General features: G+C 58.4%; 1 protein-coding gene across 4 annotated transcripts in view; it reads left to right on the top strand.

Moving 5' to 3' along the window:
• IGSF9B (immunoglobulin superfamily member 9B) overlaps positions 1-24,227 on the top strand; it is a 57,491-nt gene that overhangs the window by 17,700 nt on the left and 15,564 nt on the right. Inside the window, exons 5-21 of one of the 4 annotated variants that reach the window (XR_006742338.1) lie at positions 288-405; positions 1,494-1,635; positions 1,893-2,038; positions 4,438-4,580; positions 4,877-5,017; positions 5,102-5,218; positions 5,468-5,618; positions 5,805-5,928; positions 8,363-8,538; positions 9,975-10,201; positions 11,099-11,183; positions 12,689-12,850; positions 13,137-13,182; positions 13,769-15,418; positions 16,071-16,154; positions 16,899-16,944; positions 22,681-22,805. Coding sequence is in view for 2 of the 4 variants with exons in the window: in XM_036449381.2 (XP_036305274.1) it covers positions 288-405; positions 1,494-1,635; positions 1,893-2,038; positions 4,438-4,580; positions 4,877-5,017; positions 5,102-5,218; positions 5,468-5,618; positions 5,805-5,928; positions 8,363-8,538; positions 9,975-10,201; positions 11,099-11,183; positions 12,689-12,850; positions 13,137-13,182; positions 13,769-15,418; positions 22,681-22,805 (3,553 nt within the window). In the remaining 2 variants the exon portion in view is untranslated. The remainder of the gene's footprint in view (positions 1-287; positions 406-1,493; positions 1,636-1,892; positions 2,039-4,437; positions 4,581-4,876; positions 5,018-5,101; positions 5,219-5,467; positions 5,619-5,804; positions 5,929-8,362; positions 8,539-9,974; positions 10,202-11,098; positions 11,184-12,688; positions 12,851-13,136; positions 13,183-13,768; positions 15,419-16,070; positions 16,155-16,898; positions 16,945-22,680; positions 22,806-24,227) is intronic. The other 3 variants (XR_006742339.1, XM_036449381.2, XM_036449382.2) reach the window with 3 other exon arrangements.

The raw sequence follows: 24,227 nt of genomic DNA on the forward strand, positions 1-24,227 counted from the left end.
TAGGTGTGCTGTTGGTGGGAGCACTGCCTACCCTTCTCCCTCTCCCCTCCCTTTGCCTCTTTCTCCCTCTCCAAGGCCGTCTCCCACTCCACGTGACCAGTGGCAGAGGCACAAAGGGAGAGGGGAACAGCAGGCGCACTGGCTGGGGTCTGTTGTTGGAGGGAGATGAAAAATGAGGCCCCTGCCTTGGTCTCCCCCAGTGCGTGAGCCCCGAGGCCCCCTCTGCCTGAGGGTGGTGTTGGGTGGGCTCCAGGTGGGTGCTGAGCTTCATCTCTCCGTGGTCCCAGGTGAGTGACGGGAGCCTGACGGTGACGTCAGTCAGTCGGGAGGACAGAGGTGCCTACACCTGTCGCGCATACAGCATCCAGGGAGAGGCGGTCCATACCACCCACCTGCTTGTGCAAGGTAATGGGTCTCCCCGGCTGCTTTGTGCTCCGGGCCTTTCTCTGGGAACCCCGCAGAGTGTAGGTGGCACAGCAGGAGGAAGTGGGCAGCTGTGAGGGGCCGGGCAGGGCACCTCCCAAATACCACGGACTTCACGCTGGAGCTCCCACGGTGGCCTGCTGTGGCTGTCATCCGTGCTGGGTGGGTTTCTGTATCTGCCAAGGTAGCGTTTAAATAACTGAGGGCATTTGAGCACTTGGTGGAGCTGGGGTTTGCACGGGCAGCACCTGGAAATGCCGGGCTGCCCTGCCCGGGGCCCAGAGGGCTCAGAGAGGTGGCATCTGGGCGGCCAGGTCTCTCCTCTGAGCTGAGCCCACCCACCTGCTCTGCCTCTGCCTGCTGTCGGTGGTTGGTGGTGGCTTTCCGGGCTGCCAGGACTGCTGGTCAGCTCTTCCTGCCTGTCTGCTGGCTGGCTTGCTGAGTGGCACTGGGTTAGAGTTCCCTCTGCAGTTTGGAGGAGGACTGGCCTCCTGCGGGAGAGCGCCGGCCAGGGCAGCTGCAGCCTGCCTGGAAAGCCAGCCCGGAGACGGGGGTTCTCCCCTGTTTGCTCTGCCCCCCAAGTCCTCCCCTGGGCACCCTCTTACCCTCTGCTGGGTGAGCAGGGCACGCCTCTTGCTCCTCTAGGGCAGCATTGCTCCTTGCTCTGGACTGAGAGAGCCCAGAGGGCCTCCCTCATGGCTCTTGGAGGGAAGATGGACAGAAGGATTCTGTGTGTGTGTGTGTGTGTGTGTGTGTGTGTGTGTGGTGTTAAATGGCTAGCATTTGTAGAGGGGGAAATGCATGGGGGCAGGGGGCAGATAGGTGCCAGGGGGCGGGGCACACTGTGGCCACATCCAGCGCCATCTGCATCTCTGGGACCTGTAGGGAGAGTAAGGACCTGACAGCAGGTAGAAGCGTCTCCATGACAACGGTCTGGGGCTGTGCTACTAACTCGGGCCAGTACTGCCCCCAGTCTCCCTTTCAGTTCTGAGCACCCTTCCCAGAGGCCCTGGGGCTCCCTTCTCCCTGGCCCCATGCGGTGAGGTCATGCTTGTTTCCTGTGTCCCCAGGGCCTCCCTTCATAGTGTCCCCTCCTGAGAACATCACTGTCAACATATCCCAGGATGCTCTGCTTACCTGCCGGGCGGAGGCGTATCCCGGCAACCTCACTTACACCTGGTACTGGCAGGATGAGAATGTCTACTTTCAGAAGTGAGCACCCTGCCCAGACCTCCTGGGGGCGGGGCAGCCAGGGGCCCCGGGGCCAGGCCTTTGAGCAGGAACTTGAAGGGGGTGGTCCGAGCACAGGTCCCACCTGTGAGGGCCAGTGTCTGCACCGAGGGGCCCTGGAAGGCAAGGGCTCACTGGGCTCTTCCTCGTGCGTGGGGGTGAGAGGATGTGTCGCTCCCATGATGTTCATGGAAGATCTTTACCCCCCACCCCCGCCCGTCGCCTCATTTCCTCTACAGTGACCTGAAGCTGAGAGTGCGGATCCTTATCGACGGCACCCTGATCATCTTCCGGGTGAAGCCCGAGGATGCGGGGAAGTACACCTGCGTCCCTAGCAACAGCCTGGGGCGCTCCCCCTCGGCCTCCGCCTACCTGACTGTGCAGTGTGAGTACGGGCAGGGCGAGGGCCTCAGCTGGTGGGGGTTCCAGAAGGTTCGGCAGCTGGAGGGCAGCCTCGTGTCAGGGGACGTGGGAGGAGGAATGACGGAGACGGGAAGCAAGGACAGTCCAGGTAGAGGGCCACACCTGGGTCGGTCAGTTGAGGTGAAACCGGCCTGGTGGTGTCTTCCATGGGCCACGTGCTGGCTACCTCACACCAAGCTAGCCTCAGGTTGGGGTCAGGGGTCGGCAGACCTGTTGGACAAGATGCCAGTCCACCTGGGATGGGACACTTGGTGGTGTTTTTTCTCAGGTGTCTGAGGCGTAGCTTGAACTTATGTGGGTTTAGATTTCCATCCGCGTGGTCGGTGGGAGGGACCGGAGCACAGGCCCTTCTTCTGGTCCAGCTCCGCCAGCACCTGGCTCCCTCCCGCTCCCTCGTGCTCCTTCTCCGGGGCTGCCGAGCTCCCAATGATGGAGCTGCTCTCCGTGCCAGAACGATGGGGGGCTTTCCTGCGAGCACAAGCATCCAGTTTCCCGATCTTGACTACTTCAGCAGGGGCATTGCTCCCCACCCCCTGCGGGCCAGCCATTGTGAGAGAGAGCAAGATGAGCAATGAGGACGCATCTCTTCCTTTTGATTTGCTGATGGTCCTGTCACTCAGGCCACAAAGGCCCCGTTGCTGCTGTAGGTGACAGGCTCTCCATCACTTGAAGGCAGGAGAACTGAAGGCGAAGGCGAGGAGTGGCAGGGTGAGGAGTGTACCCGTCTGGAGACCTGGGGTCCGCACTTGAACTGGGGACCAGTAGAACAGTGGGTGACCCCAGGAGGCGGCTCACCTTTGACCCAGCCTCGCAGAGCTGGGCGCTTGCCCGTCTGCATTGCGTGAGTGTGGAGGTGGAGCGAGCGGGCCCGGAGTCTCCCGGGACTCCCAAGCTCCCGTTCCTACTGCTTGCTTCCCTGTGCAATGATTCTGCTGCTTGGGGCCCAGGCATCCTCTCTCCACTCTGCTGGCCACTGACAGCGAGGACTCTCAGCATGCTGCATCAGGAGTCCCACGTTGCTAAGAGCTGCGAGGCCCAGGACATCGGGCCTGTCCCACCCAGACCTACAGTGGGGAAAAGCCAGGCAAGAAGCTATTATGAGTGACTTACTGTGTGCCTTGCTCGGTGCTGGACGCGCAGGGGTCAAGGGGAGGGAGATGCCTCTTGGAGCAGCATCCCCGCTGGCTGATGGCATCCGTGCCGGAAGGTGGCAGCGGCAGAGGGAGAGAGCGGCGGGGGAGTCTCCGAGGGGCGATGGCTCTCCAGGATCGGGCCCATCCTCGGAACCAGGGGTGCTTCCCATCTCCCTCTCCCACCTGTCCCTTTTTATCTCCTCCCTGCCTTCGAAGAGAACCTGGGGGTGCGATTTTTCAGGTGGGTGAGGCAAGGATCTTTATTTCTGCTAAAAAACAGTGTTCAGAGTATTTCTCATTCATAAATGCTTTGGAAACCTTGGAGGAAAAAGAAAAAAAAAATAACACCCTCTACCACACAAAAGTAGGAGGCTCTGTCTAAATATATACCTCGGCCTGGTATTTATGTAATACTGTTCTCCGAAGAGCTCCAAATGCTTGAAGGATCCCAGCTCATTCATCCTCTCCGCCTCCCTGGAAGTTCCGCGGCTTTCCCCTCGGTAGCCCTCAGGGAAGTCGGGGAAAATCCAAAGGTGATGGATGATTCACCCATGTGGCAGGATGCACGGCTCTCGCTGCTCTCCCAGGAGCCTGTCGTCGGCTCTGTGGCCTGGGCTCATGGTGCCCTCCAGCTGCACAGAAGGGAAACTGAGGCCTGGGAGGGCAGCCAGCAGAACTGACAGAGAGGACCGCCTGTGGTCCAGCCTCGCCCACCTCGTGCATAGACAGCCATTCCTCTTGGCTTAGGGTATGAAGAGAGCAACTGGCTCGGTGATAGGACTTGAGGTCAGCAGGTGGGGGAGGGGGTGGTCAGTGTTGACTTTGAGGTTGGGAGTCGAGGGAGAGGCTGGGGAAATGGACAGGAGAGCCTCGCCCACCCGGCAGCGGTGTTCACATCGGCTGGTCTGGGGCAGGCAACTGGGGCCTGTGTGCCTCTGGGCATTCAGAACGGAAGTGCTTGGGCATCCTGGAGGCCGGGCAGACAGACGCCTGCAACCTGCACTGGGGGCTCAGCGTGACCTCGGGGCCATCAGCCAGGAGGCGGGGTTGGTACCGTGGTGGGCCCAGCACTCGGCTCCATGTTGAGCACTGAGGACACAGTGTTTTGACTGAGTGGGTGGAGGGTGTGAAGGGCTGTACTTTGGGGAGTGCTTGGTGGCTGGACCCTTGCCTGCAGTTCTCTCTTCTTGACTTCTCTTGTGTCTTTCTCCTCTCCCACCCTCTCTAGACCCAGCCCGTGTCCTCAACATGCCCCCTGTAATCTATGTGCCCGTGGGAATTCATGGCTATATCCGCTGCCCCGTGGACGCAGAGCCGCCGGCCACCGTGGTCAAGTGGAACAAGGACGGCCGCCCCCTGCAGGTCGAGAAGGTGCTAGAGAGACGCATGTGGGGTCCCCATGAAATGCACCCTCCCGACCCTAAGGGGCTGCCTCTGTGGGTCTGGATCCTGCCAGGAACCCTCCTTGGGAGCTCTGGCAAGCATAGAGCTGCTTCCCGTGGGGGTCCGCAGTTGGCAGGGCACCAAGACACCCTGCCCCAGGGCAGCTGTCTCTGCCCGGCCTGCCCCCGGGGGTCCAGTGGAGCCGCCCTGCCCACGTCTGGCCCTGTGGGGGCCGGGACTGGTGCGCACCCCTGACCGTAGCCCCGCTCTGCTCCCTCCGGCAGAATCTCGGTTGGACCCTGATGGAGGACGGCTCCATCCGCATCGAGGAGGCCACAGAAGAGGCCCTTGGCACCTACACCTGTGTGCCTTACAACACCTTGGGGACCATGGGCCAGTCTGCTCCCGCGCGGCTCGTCCTGAAGGTGAGGCCGGGACTGCAGGGGCCCCGAGCGGGGTGCCCCTCATGCCCTCTGTGCCCCCCTTCACGCCCACTGTGCTCCCTCCAGGACCCCCCGTACTTCACGGTGCTACCAGGCTGGGAGTACAGGCAGGAGGCCGGCCGGGAGCTCCTGATCCCCTGTGCTGCTGCAGGGGACCCCTTCCCTGTCATCACCTGGAGAAAGGTACCTCTGGGCCCCGGAGCTCCCAGGACGGGTGGTGGAGGGAGGGTGTCTGTTCTGGGGGACCAGGTGCCGAGGAGCCAGGGGACTTCTCGAGGGCGCCCTGGCAGAGGGCATGGAGGGGTGTAGCCCTATTTTGCAGCTCCTCCAACCCTGAAGTGTTGGTGGCTTCTCTCCTCCACCTGACCCGGTCCCTCCTCTCTGCCTGGTGTCCCGCTCCCGCCCTCCTCCTTGCCCCCTTGCTTGGCCAAGGTAGGGAAGCCCAGCAGAAGCAAGCACAGTGCCCTGCCCAGCGGGAGCCTCCAGTTTCGAGCCCTGAGCAAGGAGGACCACGGCGAGTGGGAGTGCATCGCCACCAACGTGGTCACCAGCATCACTGCCAGCACCCACCTGACCGTCATCGGTACGGCCGCAGGCAGCGGGTGGTCGGGTGCTGTTGACTGTGGGCGTCTCCCTGTCGGTCTACCCTGAGCCTGAGCTCCCCGGGCGCCGGAGCCCTCTGCGGCCTCTGTAGCAAGGTTTGGGGGCCCAGCTCAGAGGAGGGAGGCTCAGTTCTTTTGGTCTGAGAGGGTCTCCACTTGGTTTCCAGGCACCAGCCCCCACGCCCCAGGCGGAGTCCGGGTCCAGGTCTCCATGACAACTGCCAACGTGTCCTGGGAGCCCGGCTACGATGGAGGATTCGAGCAGACATTCTCAGTTTGGTACGGACCTCTGTGAGTCAGCCCCGCATGCTTTGCTCTCTGCTTCTCCCTCCCCACCCCCACTTCGGTCCGTGCCTGGGTGGGTGGGGCTCTGAGGAGGAGATGGTTCTTCCCCAGACCCCACTGGAAGAGGTGTGTTGACACGGTGGCTATTGTCTTGGGGGGTGGGGTGAGTGGGTGTGTATCTGGGGGACTCTGGGCGCCCCTGTATTCCCAGCCAGAGGTTTGGGAGGCCGGTGCCTGAGCTGTCCATCGCCCTCTGCTTTCTCCTCCTCTGATCTCACTGTTGTGACCTTGTTGTGTCCTTGGCCCATTCTGCCTTTAGGTCCCCCTGTCCTCTGGAGTCTGGGGGAGACTCCTGATCCCCAAGGGCATTGCGAAGCACCCCAGCCGGAAGTGCTGAAGCTGAGTTTTATCCTGCGGTCCCCTCCCCAGGGGTTACAGGAACCAGTAGGAAGGGGGACTCCCCTTCCTGGCCATGCACGTTCCCTCCAGGACCCTGTGTCTCTGTGTCACGAATTTAGCCAGATTCAGCGATTTGACATCCTTGCCCAAACCTGGGGGTGGATCAAGATCAGAATGTGGCTGAGGACCGGAGGGTTAGAAAAGGGAGAGAAAGGCCACAGCCGGCCCCTCCTATCACCTTCGGATCGCCCTTCTCAACATTGCTCTCCTGAGCTACGGACTGCCATCCTGCACCATGGGCATCCTTAAGCGGGGAGGGCTGAGTCCCTCACTTCTTCCTCGAGAAGGGAGAGACCTGTCTCCCATGGGTGGGCATCCCTGCCAGACTCAACCCTGGGGAGGAGGCAGCTTCCGATCCAGAGGGAAAAGCCTGAAGATTCAGGGAGAGCCTCCGATACACCTCTAACAGCGAGGAGAGCTGAGAGGGAACCCGCTCTTTCCCATCATGGGGATGTGGGGGTATTCCCCAGACTGACATCCTGGGCACGTTGAGTACTGGACAGGCCAGCTGGGCTGAGGTGGTGAGCTGGGGGAACTCTGAGCTGCAGCCGGATCACCCCTTCCCTTAGCTCTAGGCCTCCCTGGCAGGGTGGGGGCAGGGCAGGGTTCCTAACCACCCTGCTGGCACTGCTGGGCAGCTCCCTCACTAGGGCCGTGTTGGGTGTGGCCGAGCCACCTTTGGGGATGCCAGGGGGCAGGTCTGGGCATCAGTAGGGGTTTCCCTGGCTGCTGGTGGCTCTGTCCATGCTGCTGCTCACCTGTGTTGCTTTTCACTCTTTGCTCACTTGCTTTGGCGCCTGGGCAGGGAAGGGCAGGTGAAAAGGTTGGGAGGTCTCCTTCCCTCAGTTCTTTCTGATGACCTCTCACTGTGTACTGACATACATTTGGCGCTTGCATTTTGTTTTGTTTTTTTCTGTGCTTTTCACTGCCCCAGCTTCAACTCCTGGGCATTGAGCCTTCAACCTAAAGGGGTACCTGTTGGCACCCACTAAATTGTAGCTCAGGCCTGAGAGGGCTGGATGGCATCTCAGTCCATGGGGCGATGGCTCCTCCCAGTGGTGATGCCGGGCACTGCACCTGTAGGAGATGCAGATGGAATTGGGTGGTGGGCTGTGTATAACAGGTGTCGGGGTGACCTTCCCCTTCATTGTGGTTTCTAACCCTTAAAGCCTTAGGGAAGCTGGTCCCCACTCCGGGAAAACTCCAGGCCATCTTTGTCCTGTACCCGGGACCTTCATCCTCATCCGACTCCAACCTGGTTGGACTGAGAGAGCCCTCTGTGACTTCAGGTCCCACTGTTGGCTGTCCTTGCCAGGGTGGGCGGCCGAGGTCACCTGAGTGTCGTTAGTCCTACTGTTGCCAAATGGCTCATCGTCACAGTCATGTTGTGGTACCTACCTTGTTTCCAGTGTCCTCACTCTCCGGGCAGAGCTCAGGGCTGTGACCAGGCTGAGATGATCCCAAAGCACAGTTGGTAACTTGACCGGTGGTTTTTTGTGTCCCCGCCGCCCCCCCCCCCCCCCCAATATTTCTATTGATTTCAAAGAAAGGAAGGGAAAGGAAAAGAGAGATAGAAACATCAATGATGAGAGAGAATCATTGATTGGCTGCACACCCCATACTGGGGATCAAGCTTGCAAACTAGGCGTGTGCCCTGACCGGGAATTGAACCCTGACCTCCTGGTTCATAGGTCGACGGCTTGACCATTGAGTTCTGCCGGCTGGGCTTGACCGGTGTTTTGAGCACGACTCACACTTAAGTGTCCCTCGTAGAAGAGGAGGCGCCACGGCGGCTGGTGATCTGGCATTGTGAGGCTTGGCCCATCGAGGTCGGGTGGCCATCCTTCCTTGGCCGTGACCTCTTCCTTGAACCTGAGGAGACCAGCCCAACGCCGCCGCCTCCGGGAGGACCGTGCATGCTCTGTGTCTCCAGCATAACCCACCCACCCTCTTGTCTTCGCTCTCTCTTTGCTTTGGCCAGGATGAAGCGGGCGCAGTTTGGACCTCATGACTGGCTGTCTCTGTCAGTGCCCCCGGGACCCAACTGGCTGCTCGTGGATGCCCTGGAGCCCGAGACGGCGTACCAGTTCAGCGTCCTGGCCCAGAACAGGCTGGGGACGAGCGCCTTCAGTGAGGTGGTCACTGTGAACACTTTAGGTGAGGCTTCTCGCCTCGGTGCTGAGGGTCTTTTCCCGGAGGAGCTGAGGTGGGTCAAGGTCCCGCGTGGTCCAGGCGGAGGCAGGAAGGGTCCCGGAAGCTGACATTGCCATGCCTGCTGCGTGCCAGGTGCCTTCCTGGGTGCTTTCTGCGGTCCTGTCACTAGATCTCCTGGGAGAGATTGGTTATTCCATTTCGTAGGGCTCGTCTGTATCAAAGTACCACCCCTCCCACACATCATGTTTGGCCAATTCCTGTTGTGTCCTTAGCTGGGCGGAGGAGGCTTTGAATTTGTTCTTCCTGGTTAGGCCACGTGTCCGCATCTTCCTGTGGCTTCACAGGTTGGGGGACTGGGAATCCTTCCTCGTCCTGTACTCCGGCCAGCATGTCCCTCTGGTCCCGGCTCCATTTGGTGGCAAGTGTGTGGCTGGTCTTGCCTTCCTGGGCTCAGTAGCCACTCCTCCCACCCAGGACCAGAGCAGGCAGCTAGGAGCAGGGGGCACCATGCCAGCCTGCTTTACTGCCACCGAGGGGGCAGCAGTGCCAGTGCTAGCGCTGCCTGGGGTCTCCCCGCCGCGTCTTGATTTTCCCCTGGGGTCTCCCCGCCTGGAGGGGAGCTGGAAAAGCAAACTGTGTGCGGGAGGATAGTCCTGCTTCCTTGGGAAGGGAACAAAAGATACGTTTGCAGTACTTTTGTAAAGATGCTATCTTATTAAAAAGCTAATTGGATTTAATGTGTCCTCCTTCCCTAGCTCACACTTTATTCCTTCTTCTTTTTAAAAAAATAGATTTTAGAGAGGGGAAGGGGGAGAGAGACAGAAACATCAGTGAGAGCCCTAGCCAGTTTGGCTCAGTGGATAGAGCGTCGGCCTGTGGACCAAAAGGTCCCGGGTTCCATTCTGGTCATGTACCTAGGTTGCAGGCTCCTCCCTGGCCCGGACCCTGGTCCAGGAGCATGCAGGAGGTAACCAATCGATGTGTTTCTCTCTCATTGATGTTCTTCTCTTCTCTCTAAAAATCAATGGAAAAATATCCTCGGATGAGAATTAAAAAAAGAAAAGAAAAAAGAAACATCAATGAGAGAGAGAGAGACATGTATCAGCTGCCTCCTACACACCCCTTACTGAGGATCAAGCCCATAACCGGGCATGTGCCCTGACTGGGACTTGAACCAGTGACCTCTTGGTTCCTGGGACGATGTTCAATCCACTGAGCCACGCTGGGAGAGCCACACCGGCCGGGCCCATTTTGTTTCTTCTGTGGAACTGGGCTCCTCCTAGATGTTGGAAGTGCTCTGGACACAGGAGCCCATGCGCTGGCCCACAGCCACGCTGCCTCGGGGCCGTGGTGCCCCAGGGCCGCATGCTGAGCCAGAGATCGCGTGGACGGCGAGGCCTTGGCGACCTCAGCACTGTCTCCCTTCTCTCTCGCCGCAGCATTCCCCATCACAACCCCAGAACCCCTGGTGCTGGTTACCCCACCGCGGTGCCTCACAGCCAATCGGACCCAGCAGGGCGTGCTGCTGTCCTGGCTGCCACCTGCCAACCACAGCTTCCCCATCGACCGCTACGTCATGGAGTTCCGTGTCGGAGAGCGCTGGGAGATGCTAGACGATGCCATCCCAGGCACCGATGGAGACTTCTTTGCCAAGGATCTGTCCCAGGTGAGCACTGGGCTTCCCCTGCTGCTGTTTCCCAAATCCCAGAAGTGACAGAACTCCCGGAGTCACTGGAAGCTTTGACTGACCCGACGCAAATCTGTGAAGTCTGGCCACGGACTGATGGACCACACACCCTGTTCATGCTCTCGCCCAGAGCTGCCCACGGTGACTGAGGTTCCCCAGACTCAGGACCAGCTCTCCCAGGGGTAGTGGGGGTAGTATCACTGAGGGGTTTCTCCAAGTACAGACACACAAGCGAGGGCTGCCTCCTGTACACCCCCTACTGGGGATTGAGTCTGCAACCCGGGCATGCGCCCTGACCGGGAATTGAACCTGGACTCTTCAGTCTGCAGGCCAGTGCTCTATCCACTGAGCCAGACTGGCTGGGGCAGAGTTATTTTTCTATCACCAGACCTTAGCTCCTTGCTGGAAACCTAACTATGATGGACAGGATTTCCCAGGACAGTTTTTAGCTTTACCCTTTACCAGTTCAGAGCCTGGGGCATACATTATCCTTTTCCAGGTGATCTCCTTTAGGAATAGACTGTCTTGCCTACCTTCTTTCTCCCTTCCCTGGACACTCAGGGCTGGAATTGGCTCGTGGCTCCTGAAATCCCGAGTGTTTTCCTTCCCACCTTTCCTCTCTGTGACCTCACTTCACATCAGCCGTGGTCAGAGTATTTACACCACAGCAATTGGCAAAGACTACAAATTAGAACTTCTATTTTTTTTTTTTTTCACTTGAGAGCTGGTTGTTACACACTTCAGGACCACTGTTTTGGGTGCCATGTTTCATGACATGTCCTGGCAGGGTCAATGGTGTGTGGTCGGTGGCGGGTCAGTGGCAGGCCAGTGGCCGCTCGGGTCCCTGGCTGATGGGTGTTGTCCCTGCGGCTGTAGGACACCTGGTATGAGTTCCGGGTTTTGGCCGTCATGCAGGACCTGGTCAGCGAGCCCAGCAACATTGCCGGCGTCTCCAGCACAGGTACTTGGGGAGGGGGGGGTTCTTTTACAGCTTTGGGGACACAGCCCAGAGCCACGGGGAGTCAGGTCCATGCTCCTGCTTCCATGGGTGGGATTTCTCCATCTTGAGCTGTGCTGGTCACAGTGTCTGTAAGGAAGCCGCAGAGAGGAAGTTAGCAAATCTTCTCATACTGTTGTCAGAAAGAACTGGATTAAGTTCTTTTTCTTTCTTTTTCAAAATATATTTTTATTTCAGAGAGGAGGGGAGAGGGAGAGAGGGGAGAGGAAAAACATCAATGTTGAGAGAGACCCATTGATCAGCTGCCTCCTGCACACCCCTATTGGGGATCGAGTCTGCAACCTGGGCATTTGCCCTGACCGGGAATTGATTCTGGGGTCGTTCAGTTTGTAGGCCAACGCTCTATCCACTGAGCCAAACTGGCTGGGGCAAAGTTATTTCTCTGTCAACTCCATTTCCTCCCATGTGACCCTCTGTAATGGGTGGGACCAGAGCAGGGACCACAGGTCGCCAAGCATCCACTGAGCGCCTGCTGTAAGACCGCTGTATAATGATGGTGCTTTTATTTGGAAAACTGCTGTTGGGTGGTGTTGCTCTTCACTTCTTCCTCTGCCTAGATGTTTTTCAGGCTCAAAAAAGCCCCCTTCGGGCATTTTCTCAATTTCACTTTTTTTTTGCCTCTGGTCTCATGTCTACACATCTTTCTCCAGCCACAGTGTCTGAAACCTGCAGGTCCTCTCTGTCTCCCCGTGGAGCAGCTTCCTTGGTTCCCTAGACTCAGGACCAGCTCTGGGGCAGCGGGAGGAGGCGCTTGTTTAGTGAGAAAGCAAGGGCACCATTTCCATGGGCACTGCTCCCTGGGGGGCCAGCTAGCAAGGAGCTTGGCCAAGTTGGGGGGGGGGCAGGGAAGGACAGACATGGCATGAGAGCATCAGGTGGAGTGGAGGTGACTTGTGACTTCTGTGCTCCTTGGGCTTTTAAAAAATTTATTTATTTTATTTAAGAAAATATCTCGCGTGTGTGTGTGTGTGTGTGTGTGTGTGTATACACATATATATACATAAGTATATTTAAAATGTATTTTATTGATTTTAGAGAGGAAGGGAGAGAGATAGAGAGAGATAGAAACATCAAGGATGAGAGAGAATCATTGATGGGCTGCCTCCCACACTGGGGATCGAGCCCACAGCCCGGGCATGTGCCTTGACCAGGAATTGAACCATGACCTCCTGGTTCATAGGTTGACACTCAACCACTGAGCCACTCTGGCTGGGCTTGCGCACTAGATCAGTATTATCACCCCCACAGGGTAAGGTATTGATGCTCTTTCCTCTTTACTAGCTATGTGGTGGCCCCCTGGCTGTAATCCATGCAACCCTCCTTGTGGCTGGAGCCCGAGTCTGAGCCTTAGGTTATGTGTAAGGCCCATCACGTAGGCGGCTGGGTGTCAGAGTGGGCAGGGCCTCTGGAAGGGGATGCCTCCCAGGACTCCATGCCCCTCCCCGCAGACATCTTCCCCCAGCCGGACCTGACGGATGACGGCCTGGCGCGGCCCGTGCTGGCTGGCATCGTAGCCACCATCTGCTTCCTGGCGGCCGCCATCCTCTTCAGCACCCTGGCCGCCTGCTTTGTCAACAAGCAGCGCAAGCGTAAGCTCAAGCGCAAAAAAGGTGGGTGTGGTCCCCACCCCCTGCTCTACCCGGCCCGGGTTCAGAGGCTCCCTGTTAGGAGAGACGGCCTGTGTGTAGTGTGGGGCCCCTTGAGAAGAGGGTAGAGTTGCCAGGGGGACTTGATTTGAACAAAGGAGAAAGGACATGGGGACCGTGGGAGAGGCTGGAGGAGGCAAGCGCTTGGGGTGGGGACGGGCTCCCTCACGGCTCAGCTCTGGGCCCTGTCGGCGCTGGCGTGTGTTTTGGTGTCTCGGCCTCAGCAGGTCTCCCCCCTCTCTCCTTCCAGACCCTCCGCTCTCCATCACTCACTGCAGGAAGAGCCTGGAGTCCCCGTAAGTGCCCCAGCTCAGCCCCGGGGGACACGCTGCTTGTGTGGTGCGGGTGGACGGTCAGGGTGTGACAGTGGGCAGTCCTCCTCGCTCAGCCCATTGCGGCTCTTCTCCGCTGGTTACTGCCGGTTGATCTTGCTGTTCCCCTGCAGAAGGAGCCCAGAACCCATTTCTCTTTGACTTCAGAGTGTAGTTCTGTTATTTATTTATTTATTTATTTATTTATTTATTTTTTTGGTCATCCTAACAGATTTGCCTTCTGAGTATGTTTGCGTTGTAATATTATAATGAGCTTGCTTTCCCCGAGCAACCTGGGAGTGAAGTTGCAGGTGGGACTGGACAGAGCACAGCAAACCGTGGGCGGAGCGGAATAGAAGTAGAAATGCGGGTACTTACTCAGAAAGCACACCTAGACAGATTGAGAAGGTTGGCCCAAGAGGTTCATGCCAAACTATGCAGTCACCTGCGGTCTTGTTCCCTAGTCCTGTCTTCCCAGGCCATTGTGGTTGGTGGTTGCTAAGGGCACACCAAGGAGTAATGGCCCGTGTGTCCCCTGCCTCACCCTCCTGCTCTCCGCCTGTCCCCACAGCCTGTCCTCGGGCAAGGTGAGCCCAGAGAGCATCCGAACGCTCCGGCCCCCCTCCGAGTCCTCTGACGACCAGGGCCAGCCCTCAGCCAAGAGGATGCTGAGCCCCAGCCGGGAGAAGGAGCTCTCCTTGTACAAGAAGACCAAGAGGGCCATCAGCAGCAAGAAGTACAGCGTGGCCAAGGCGGAGGCCGAGGCCGAGGCCACGACGCCCATCGAGCTCATCAGCAGAGGCCCCGACGGCCGCTTTGTGATGGGGCCCTCCGAAGTGGAGCCCGCCGTGAAGGGCAGGCGCATCGAGGGCTTTCCCTTTGCGGAGGAGACGGACATGTACCCCGAGTTCCGCCAGTCTGACGAGGAGAATGAGGACCCCCTGGTGCCCACCTCGGTGGCTGCCCTGAAGTCCCAGCTGACCCCTCTGTCATCCAGCCAGGAGTCCTACCTGCCTCCACCAGCATACAGCCCCCGGTTCCAGCCCCGCGGGCTCGAGGGCCCCGGCGGCCTGGAGGGGCGGCTCCAGGCCACAGGCCAGGCCCGGCCGCCCGCCCCCCGGTCCTTCCACCACGGCCAGTACTATGGGTACCTGAGCAGCAGCAGCCCTGGGGAGGTGGAGCCGCCACCGTTCTACATGCCGGAAGTGGGCAGCCCCCTGAGCTCAGTCATGTCCTCCCCGCCCCTGCACTCAGAGGGGCCCTTCGGCCACCCCACCATCCCCGAGGAGAACGGAGAGAACGCGTCCAACAGCACGCTGCCCTTGACTCAGACCCCCACGGGCGGGCGCTCCCCGGAGCCCTGGGGCCGGCCGGAGTTCCCCTTCGGGGGCCTGGAAACCCCGGCCATGATGTTCCCCCACCAGCTGCACCCCTGTGATGTGGCCGAGAGTCTGCAGCCCAAGGCCTGCCTCCCCCGAGGACTGCCCCCCTCCTCCCTCCAGGTGCCCTCGGCCTACCCAGGCATCCTGTCTCTGGAGGCACCGAAGGGTTGGGCAGGCAAGTCGCCGGGCAGAGTCCCCGCACCAGTGCCCCCCGCCGCCAAGTGGCAGGACAGACCCGTGCAGCCACTGGTGAGCCAAGGGCAGCTAAGACATACCAGCCAAGGTATGGGCATCCCTGTGCTGCCTTACCCCGAGCCCACCGAGCCGGGGGGACATGGTGGCCCCAGCACATTCGGCCTGGACACCCGGTGGTACCAGCCGCAGCCCCGGCCCCGGCCCAGCCCCCGGCAGGCCAGGCGCGCCGAGCCCAGTTTACATCAAGTGGTGCTACAGCCCTCTCGGCTCTCGCCTCTGACCCAAAGCCCCCTCAGCTCCCGCACCGGCTCCCCGGAGCTGGCCGCCCGGGCCCGGCCTCGCCCGGGCCTCCTGCAGCAGGCCGAGATGTCCGAGATCACCCTCCAGCCGCCGGCCGCCGTCAGCTTCTCCTGCAAGTCCACGCCGTCCACGGGCTCCCCGTCCCAGAGCAGCCGCAGCGGGAGCCCCAGCTACCGGCCCGCCGTGGGCTTCACCACTCTGGCCACGGGCTACCCCTCCCCTCCGATGGGCCCCGCGGGGCCTGCGGACAAGTTGGATGTGTTTGGACAGACGCCTTCCCCCCGAAGGATGGGGGAGGAGCTGCTCAGACCAGAGCCCCCCCCACCACAGTTACCTACTTCAGGGTGAGTGTGAGCTGGTCTCCCCGCCCACCTTCACCTGGTCATTCTCCCGCCCCCCCACCCTCACCCCGCCCTCCACCGTCCATCAACCAGAATGACAGGGCTTGTCTGGAATCGCTGCAGCATCCCTGTGGGGGTGGGGGGGGGGGTGTTCTGGTCTTGGCATCAGCAGGGTGTGGCCAGTTGTGGTGGGATGGGGCTTACCTGCCCAGGTACCCTGCCAGGAGCAGGAGGGATCTTCTCCACCAGCCCAGGGCTCTCAGGAGTGGGCACACATGGCCCAGGGGAGGGGCGTGGCAGGCCCCAGGGAGCTGTCACCCCGGTTCCTGGTGGAGTGGAGGGCTCACCAGGTCCCTGGGATCCTGGCTTTGGGGGTGGTGCTACGGTTTGCCCAGAGACCTCACATCCAGGCTCCTTTGCTTCCCAGCCCCTCCTCCTTGCTTGGCAGGATCCTGAAGCCTGGCCTCCCTGGACCCCCAGGCCAGGGGCGCCCCTCTCCAAACCCTGCCCTTAGTGGCCTGGAGAGTTCTGGGCCCCTCCCACAGCCTCTCCCAGGGGGGTGGAGGGGCATATCCTGGAGGCTGGGGGCCAGATCTCAGGCTGTGAATCAGGTACCTGGAACCACACACCCCACCCCAACCTGTGTGCCTCGCAGGAAGCTGCAGACAGACAGACAGACAGACAAGCTCCTGCGATCAGCCTGCCTGAGAGAGCACACTCTAAACAGCTGGTGTTCCAGGTACCAGTCAGCCTGGACGCCTGTCTGTGCCTTTCTCTGTCTTTCTTCTCCTCCTTCTCTTCCTCCTCCTCCTCCTCCTCTTCCTCCTCCTTGTGCTTCCTCCTCAAGTCTGTCTTTCTGTCTGTCTTTCTTCCTTCTCCATCTTCTCTGGGTTGCCCCAACTTACTCAGAAGAGCCTGCAATGTCTTGGTAATACCCCCAGCCCCCCTACCCCTCCTTCCTCTCCCCCCTCCACCCCTCCCTCCCTCTTTCTTTCTAGTTCCGTCCTTTGGTCTCTCTTGGTGTGGCTGCCTGTGCGGGGCGCCCAGCTCCAGAGGAGCTGGCCTGGTGGTAGGCAGGATGGGTGGCGGTTGAGGAGGAGCCCAGAGCCCTTCCCTTGCCCCACTCACCCCCACCCTGTCCGGTACCTGGAAGTGCAAGCCTCCCCCCCCCCCCCCACCTGCTCCTGGGAGTGGAGGAGGCTCCAGCCGGCGCCAGGCCAGGCGGGGCGCGTGGTTGCGTGGTGCCTGTGGTGTCTGCGGAGATGCTGTGGGCGCAGCCCTGTCGTCCGCTTTGCAGCGCGCTCATCTGCTCTGTCCCATCGTTGGTCTGTTTCTCTGTCTCTCTCCTCTCCTGCCCTCACCCCATTCTCTGGCCTCCTTGTCGGTTCTCTGGTCCCCGTGCTCCCCCTCCTCCCCTCTGGGTGTGCGTGGGTGGTTCTCCACGGCCCGTGTTGATAACTGCTTTGTTTCTGATTGATCTCAGCTATCTGGGCAGTGTTGTCGAGACAAGCCTCTCCTCAGCTCAATAGGTAAGGGTGCTCCGCGGCTGGGGGGCGGGGGGCGGACAGGCGGACGGGGCTTCGGCAGGGCCATCGCTTCCTCTACAGGGGGATCCAGACCATGTCCCTTCACCCCCCTCAGTGGGGACGGCAGCCTCTGCTCCCCGAATCCCTCGGCTTCTGGGTTCCCCCATCACGCTGCTCCAACAGCCCCCCCAGGCCACGCTCGGGCACTGCCTCGCTGCAGCTTCTCGCCCTGCCCACCCCATATGCCAAGCTCTCTCCCATAGCCGCCCTGCAGTCTCCTCACTCAGACACCTTGCCATTCTGCTGCCCACACACCCAGAGCTGCCCAGAGGCCCCTCCGGGCCCTGCATGCACCTGAGGGGCCCACAGTGCTAAGACCTGCTTGGCCTCTCTGTACCCTTGACTATCAGTCCGGGGCCACACTGGTACCAGACACCCACCCTCTCTCTGCTCTGTTTGCCCAGCAGCCTCAGGTAGAGTACCTCTTCTCCCGGGACCCCCAAACTCAGACCTTCCCTGGGGTGGCTGGCCCCTCGCTGTCTACCTGGGCTCTTACGAATAGTTGGTCCCCTCAGGGAGCACAGGATTGGGGTGCGGCCCAGCTCCTTCCCTCGGCCATGGACGAGGTCCTTCTTAGGACCAGGCCACCGTGGTCCTCTGAGGGCAGGGCCAGGAAACGTCCCCACATCCATGCTCCTTTCATTCTGCTGCCTGCCCTTGGCTATTGCAAGGCTGATCTTGCCCTTAGTGTCATACGGCTCTCAAGGGCTCCATGGCAACCACTCCTGACCTTGAGTCGCAGCTGCAGGGAGTCCGGGGAGCTCAGAAGAGGTTTCCCAGGCCGGGGGTTGAGGTGGCAGGAGACACACACTCCCCCGGGAGGGGGCCTTAGGCACTGGGCATGCAGAGGGTTTCAAGTCTCTTAAAAAGGCTGTCAGGGTTACGAGAGGCTTGCTCTCGGGGTGCGAAGGCCCCTCTGGCGCCCCGGCTGCCGCGGGTGGAAGTGGTGCCTCCCATTGCCACCTGACAGGTCCGGGGCGCTGGCCGTGCTCACTCAGGACTGACGTTTGCAGTCAGAAGGAAGGCGTCCCACGGTGAGGGTGCTGTGCCATTTCTGTACAATCTACAGCTAGAAAAGGGCCAGCAGCCCGGAGGTCCTGGGACGGCGTGTGGCATGCAGCCGGCTGGGGCCCCACTTGGGCCGTGCACATTGGGAGGACGTGCAGGGTCAGAGGTCTTTGTGAGCTAAGGCCTCCGTGGCCTGAGGGTGCATGCTCCAGAGTGGCAGACTGGGCTGTCCTCCATCTCCAGCCCTCCCTCCCTGCCGCCCAGTGATGGCCCCGCTGTCATCCCCTGAGAGGTCACAGCTCCAGAACTAACTCTCACCCCACTCCTGGAAAGTGCTGGACCCCATTCTCATTGCTCCTGCCCCTCCCCTCCCCCAGCTATTGGGCCCTCCGCCCCCCTTGTTCCCACCGTGTCAGATCTGAGAGAGCAGAGCTACTCTACTCTCCGCCATGGCAAAGCCAGCAGCCAGGGGCCACACGAGAGAGCATTGTTCCTGGGGTCTGGCCAGCACCCCACCTAGGGGAGTCAGACCTCCCACAGCCTCGGAGTAGACCTTGCCGGCGCTGGGCTGCGGGTGCTGGGCTGCGGGAGCCGCCACGCCTCCTGCTTGCTACGGGCTTCCCGGGTGCGGTCGCTGCGGGCCATTGGGAGGCGCAGGCTCCTCGTCAGATGCTGTCCTCACGCTGGCCTTTGCATGTGTCTCCACTCGGTCTTGCTTGGAGATGTGACACGTCTTGTCTACGTCCGTTCTAGCTGTTTTCTCCAGTCGCTTCCTTGTTCCTTCTCCCCACACCTGCAGGTGTCCCCCCCCCCCCCCCCATTCCTCCTCTTCCCCTCTCTCCCTCCACCTCTTTCCTTTTCTTCCCACCTTCCTCTCAACACGGGGTATCTGTGAATGGCTGGGAGCCTGAGGGGTTTTTCTCTGGGACCAGTCGTTGTATCCCTACCCTCATAGCTCCCTCTGATCCCCTTCCCTTTTCATACTGACTTTGGCCTCCATTGCCCATGCAGGTGGGTCTGGGAGCGTGGAGGGGTCCCCTTTTACTAGGGGAGCCCTGGGAAGGCGCTCCCATTCGGAACAAGCTTCTGACTTGTGAGGCCAAGCACTTGGCTGGTGCCCTGATCCCTCTAGAAACGGACCATCTGTGGGCAGAGCGGAGCGGCTGCCAGCCAGGCGCCTGGCTTTCTGCTCTGTACCAGCACTTTTCCTTGGCTACACCGTGACTGTGTGAGGATTCCCTCAGCCTGCCGACCGCAGGGCCTAACCAGCCACGCCGGGCGCACTCTCGGGCAGTTAGGTAGAGGAGGCGAGTGCTCTTCAAATCGTGTGTCTGCCTGGTGACGGGAGGTGGCGCTGAGAACTGTGTCCTCATGGCCCGCTCTTTGGGCATTAAGGGCAGGACATATCCTTAATGGATTTGGATTTTGACTTTCCTGTTTTGTGGTTTGCCTACATTTGAACCAGGAGGTCTTTTTCTGCATTCCTCTGGGTCAGCATAGAGCTAAGCAGCTAAGGGAAGCTTAGCTAAATGGTCATGACTTGGATTTTGTATGGATTTTATGAAGAAAGAGAAAGAGAGAGAGAGTGTTCAAGTCAGTTCCAGGCATTTTGCTGGTTCTGACCTACAGAAAAATGCTACTGGCAGTGTCTGGGAGAGACGATAAGGCAGGTCAGGAGAATCCCTAAGCCTTCACCATTCAGTAATGCTCAGACTCCTTGGGAGACGGAGCACCCAGAGCTTGCCGATTCCTGGATGCTGGAGTGGAAGGGACTGGTCAGGAACAGGACTGGGAGCTCAGCTTCCTGGAGAGCCCAGGGCTGGATTCTGTCCAGATAGGGAACCTGCAAGCCAACCTCAGGTGCACTTGCCATCTTTATATGACACCATCACCCTGGGCCTCAATACCTGGAAGTGCCCTAGGTGAGCTTGACCTTGATGGGGACATGGTCACCCTCCTATAAAAGGGAGGTGATTTGATTCCAAAGGGCTTGGCAGGTGGTGGACGAAGCTGGCTGGAGCACGTGTCACATATCTTTTCTGTGTAATTCGCTAAAAAGAAAGACCCATTTTGCCATCCTCCGTCCTTCCTGTCCTGCTGGACACTTGCTTGTGGGTTTTTTTCTGCCTCTGGAGAGTCTCTTGTCATGGTCCTGCGCTTGAGGGCTGAGTCCAAAGTGGGAACAGGTGACCGGCGTGTGTCCTGGCAGAGCCTGAGCTTGGCTGTTTCCCCAAGAGAAAATGAGCTTATCCTCCTCAGCGGATCATGACTATTGGGGAGTTTTTGCCTGGAGCAGCCAGCGTTGCCCCACCCCAAGTGTGTCTCAGCCCGGCTCTGCCCCAACTGCTGAGACTGTCAGTGAGGACCTCAGCGGGGTCCTTCTGCCGCGTGGAAGCAGGACTTTTCTCTGCCGTGACTTCTCTACCCGCTTTATTAGGAAGAATTTGGAAAAATGGGGTCGCCCGGGGCTGAGAATCTTGGCTCTATCCCGTAGTCACTGGGGAAATTGGACAAGCTACCTGGCCTCACTCCTCAGTTTCTCCATCTGAAAAATGGGCCCACTGTGTAGTGTTTACCCCTGAGGGTTGCTGTAAGGATAAAAGAACATTGTTGTAGAGAATGTAGGTCAGTGCCTGGCCTGGTAAGTGGTAAATAGATACTACGTGACTAAAAAACGGGAATAGTGACATTTGTGGATTGTAATAATGAAAACATCCGTGGAGGTGTCACTTGGCTTACAGAATCCCTAGAATTGGTAAGAGTCTCTTGAGCCCTGATGGGGGATGTCCTTGAGCACTGCTTCCTGAGCCCACTTGCCAGTCAGACCACGCATCGCTCACTGTCTGTGGTCCCTCTCCGGAGGCTGGCTGGGCCCTGGAGACAGGCAGACCGAACAGCAGGCATAGACCTACGAGCTTCCCTTCAGCAGCATGCAGAAACCTTAGTCAAGGCTGAGAAGGGGTGAGGGCACCCCACCAGCACTGGAGCGTCATGCCCCACCTGCCGGAGCCATCTCCACCCTGTGCCCGCCTCCCCCTTCCCTTCCAGCTGTTGCCGTGAGGATCTCTGTGGGTAGAGTGCGGGGCTGGTAAAGGAGGAAGGAATGGGGGATTAGCAGGTTGGGTGTTTGGGGGAGGAGGCCTGTCTGCTCATGGTGAGTTGGACCTTGGACCGAGTGCCTTTGTGCTCATGGAGGGTGGGGCTTCTTAGCTCCGTGCTGTCAGGGGTGTCTGTGGAAGATCAAGATGTGGCCTCTGACCTGAACTTGGGAGGCGCTTCCCGATCCCTTATTTACTGAAGGGCGAGGGAGCGATGCCATCCATCAACGAAGATGAAGGTTGCTTCACTGCCAGTTCTTGCAGGAAACCTGGAGGCCAGAGGCGTGTCCACGTTCGTCTGTAAGTTTCTTCTCCCACCTTCCCGCAAAGACGACCCCATGTGGGGGCAATGCAGCTACCATCTTCCCGACCCTTCTCATGTTTTAAAAATGCCTCCAACTGCTTCCTTACCACTGGGAACGTCTTCCCGCGTCACAGGGCATCTGTCCTACTCCTCCTCGTCAGGATTCCCCGCAGACCAGTTGTGTTGGAGCTGGAAGGGGGAGCTGAGAGGGTTGAGGCAAGAGTGCAGTTCCCCGGGGACCGCGTATGGATGCCGGCACTGGGGGGGAAAGAGTGACCTTTGTTCCTCAGGCCCCTACGTTGTGAAGAAACGCCATTGATAACGCATCTTCTAGATTTTCTTCTTTTACGGCTCATTCTCTCACAGATAGTCACAGACAGTCGTCCTCCCGGTTCTCGTTGGTCCCCTCTGTCACCTGGGCTGCATGGCTTCACTTAAATCCCATTGACTTCGTTCTAATCATGCGTTTGGTCTGCCAGGCATGTGGCACTGTCCGCTGGGCCGGCTGGGAGAGAGGCCACGATGCGTGGTCTCCTCACCCAACAACCTCCGTTTCTTCCTTGCATCTTAAAATAGAGAGACTCATGGGATTCTTGCTGCAGTAGTTAAGGGCTTTACGAGGCTGCCGGATTTGGACACTCTCACCATCGCAATCCACTTCTCCCTTTCGTTTCTTCTCTCGCATGACGGAAGGAGTGTGAGCCCAGCCTGCGGAGGGTCAGGGAGGTACCGGAGGCGGTGCTGTTAGCTTCGAGGTTCTCCCAGAGTCTCGTGAATGGAGAACAGGAGCTTGGAGGCAGGTTTCTCGTTGGGCGCTGGCCGCCTCTTCTCTGGAGGGGGACAGTGGATGTGGGTTGGGTGCCCATATCCCGCTATAATCTGCACTTTCTCTTTTCCCTTAAAGGTCTTGATTGTGATGACTTCTCAGAACTTCAGACGTCGAAGCGGCTTCCTTCTCCGACCTCACTCCTCCGGCTTGAATTCTGTGTGATTCAAGGCTTCCTGCTAAAGTCTCTCTCCCTTTCCTAGGCCTTCTGATTTCTCTGCAGGTCCGTCCACCCGAGGTGGGCCCCCCGAGGCCGCAGCTCCCACTGGCTCTTCTCCCTCCCAGGAGCCACAGAGAGCCAGGGCTGGGAGCCCTCGTGGGTCTGGGACTGCACGGAACCGCACCCCGTGTCCTACGGGCCAGCTCTCGGGCTTCCTTCCAGCCCCGCCCCCAAGGCTCCCTGTGCGGGGGCTGACCCGCACCCTCTGATTGTCCCTCTGCAGGACACATCCGCCTGCACCCGGGAACGCCACCGCCGCACCTGAGAGGCTGGAGGCTCTGAAGTACCAACGGATAAAGAAGCCCAAAAAGTCATCCAAGGGCTCCTCGAAGTCAAAGAAACGATCCGGTAAATGGCGGGCAGCGCCTCGCTCCTCTCTTTCCACCTTGCCCGCCACTATTATGCGGTTGTTTGCTTCGGGACCCCCAACCTGGGGTTTTCTTCAGGCTTGAATCCATCCGTTATCTCACTCTCTGTTTCTCTTGAACACGAATTTTCAACGAACGCACAATATGATTTTCATGTAAGAGTGAGTAAGAGAAGGTTAAAATCTCCGGTTGTCCTTCCGGTTCCGTGTCCTCCCGCCCGGGAACCATTCCTCTCTGAGGTGTTGGGTTTTCAAGAGCCCTTCTGCTACTCCGTTAGGAAAGAGACTGTATTGTTTTAGTCTAATTTTAAACAACCTAACTGGTATCCTAGTTTTATCCTTTCTGCAACGCTCAGCTATTCATCTATATTTCTCCCTATCGTTTAGGGCCTTCAGGTTGGGCGTGGGAATTACAGGATCCCAATCCGTGGTTGGGGGACATTGTGGCATGGACCTAGCTTCTGTTTGGCCATATATATATATATATATATATATATATATATCTATATATATATATATATATATATATATATATATATATATTTTTTTTTTTTTTTTTTTTTTTTTTTTCAACAAGAGGGGAAATCTCACTTTGTAAAAGGACACCTCTCGTGAATTACTATTGTAGTATGTCTGATGTTTTTTCCAGCGGTAATAGGTGGCTGCTCAGAGAGTGTAAAACCAGGTCAGCCCTTTTCAGACACAGAGAATTCCTTAATATTCCCCCATACTCTCTTTGTATCAGCGGTTTTTTTAGGGATGTGACAGGATGTCAGAGGAAACTGCTGAACAGGTTCTTATAAACCTGGATTGGCTGCTGTAGAGGAACTTTCTTTAGAGACTGGGTTATAGGGAAGTGTTACCCAGAGGCCCCTTGGATCGTGGGGGGAATGGGAGCACTTATTTCTCACTTAACCTTTGGGTGGTGCTTTTGTTCTTTTAGTTTATAGGAGGGAAGACTGAGGTAGAAAAAGAAGAAAACGACGTTTTCGGAGTTTTGGTGGGAAATTGGACCCCAAAGCTGAATTTTCAATTCCTATAAGCTCATTTCAGCCTATCTATTATCTATCTATCTATCTATCTATCTATCTACCTATCTATCTATCTATCTATCATCTATCTGGTGTACCAGTTAATAATGTGGATTTTTTCAGTAGATGGAGTTACACAGATGTTGATATATATACACTTTGATATGTATGCTATTTTGTTGTATTGCTCCTTCAGATGACCACTTGTTTCGATTGATGTTACGCGCACTTTCTGAGCAGCACTTCAAAACGTACGAAGAAGTGGAAAATTGGGTCTCTGAATGGTCTGCCTCAAAACAAGAAAAGTTCTATTGGGACAGTATCCACAAGTTACCCGAAAGATGGGGGAAATGTGTAGCTAGTGATGGACAT

The sequence above is a fragment of the Pipistrellus kuhlii genome, unplaced genomic scaffold (genome assembly GCF_014108245.1).
Source record: "Pipistrellus kuhlii isolate mPipKuh1 unplaced genomic scaffold, mPipKuh1.p scaffold_m20_p_20, whole genome shotgun sequence".
Taxonomy (NCBI): Eukaryota; Metazoa; Chordata; class Mammalia; order Chiroptera; family Vespertilionidae; genus Pipistrellus; species Pipistrellus kuhlii.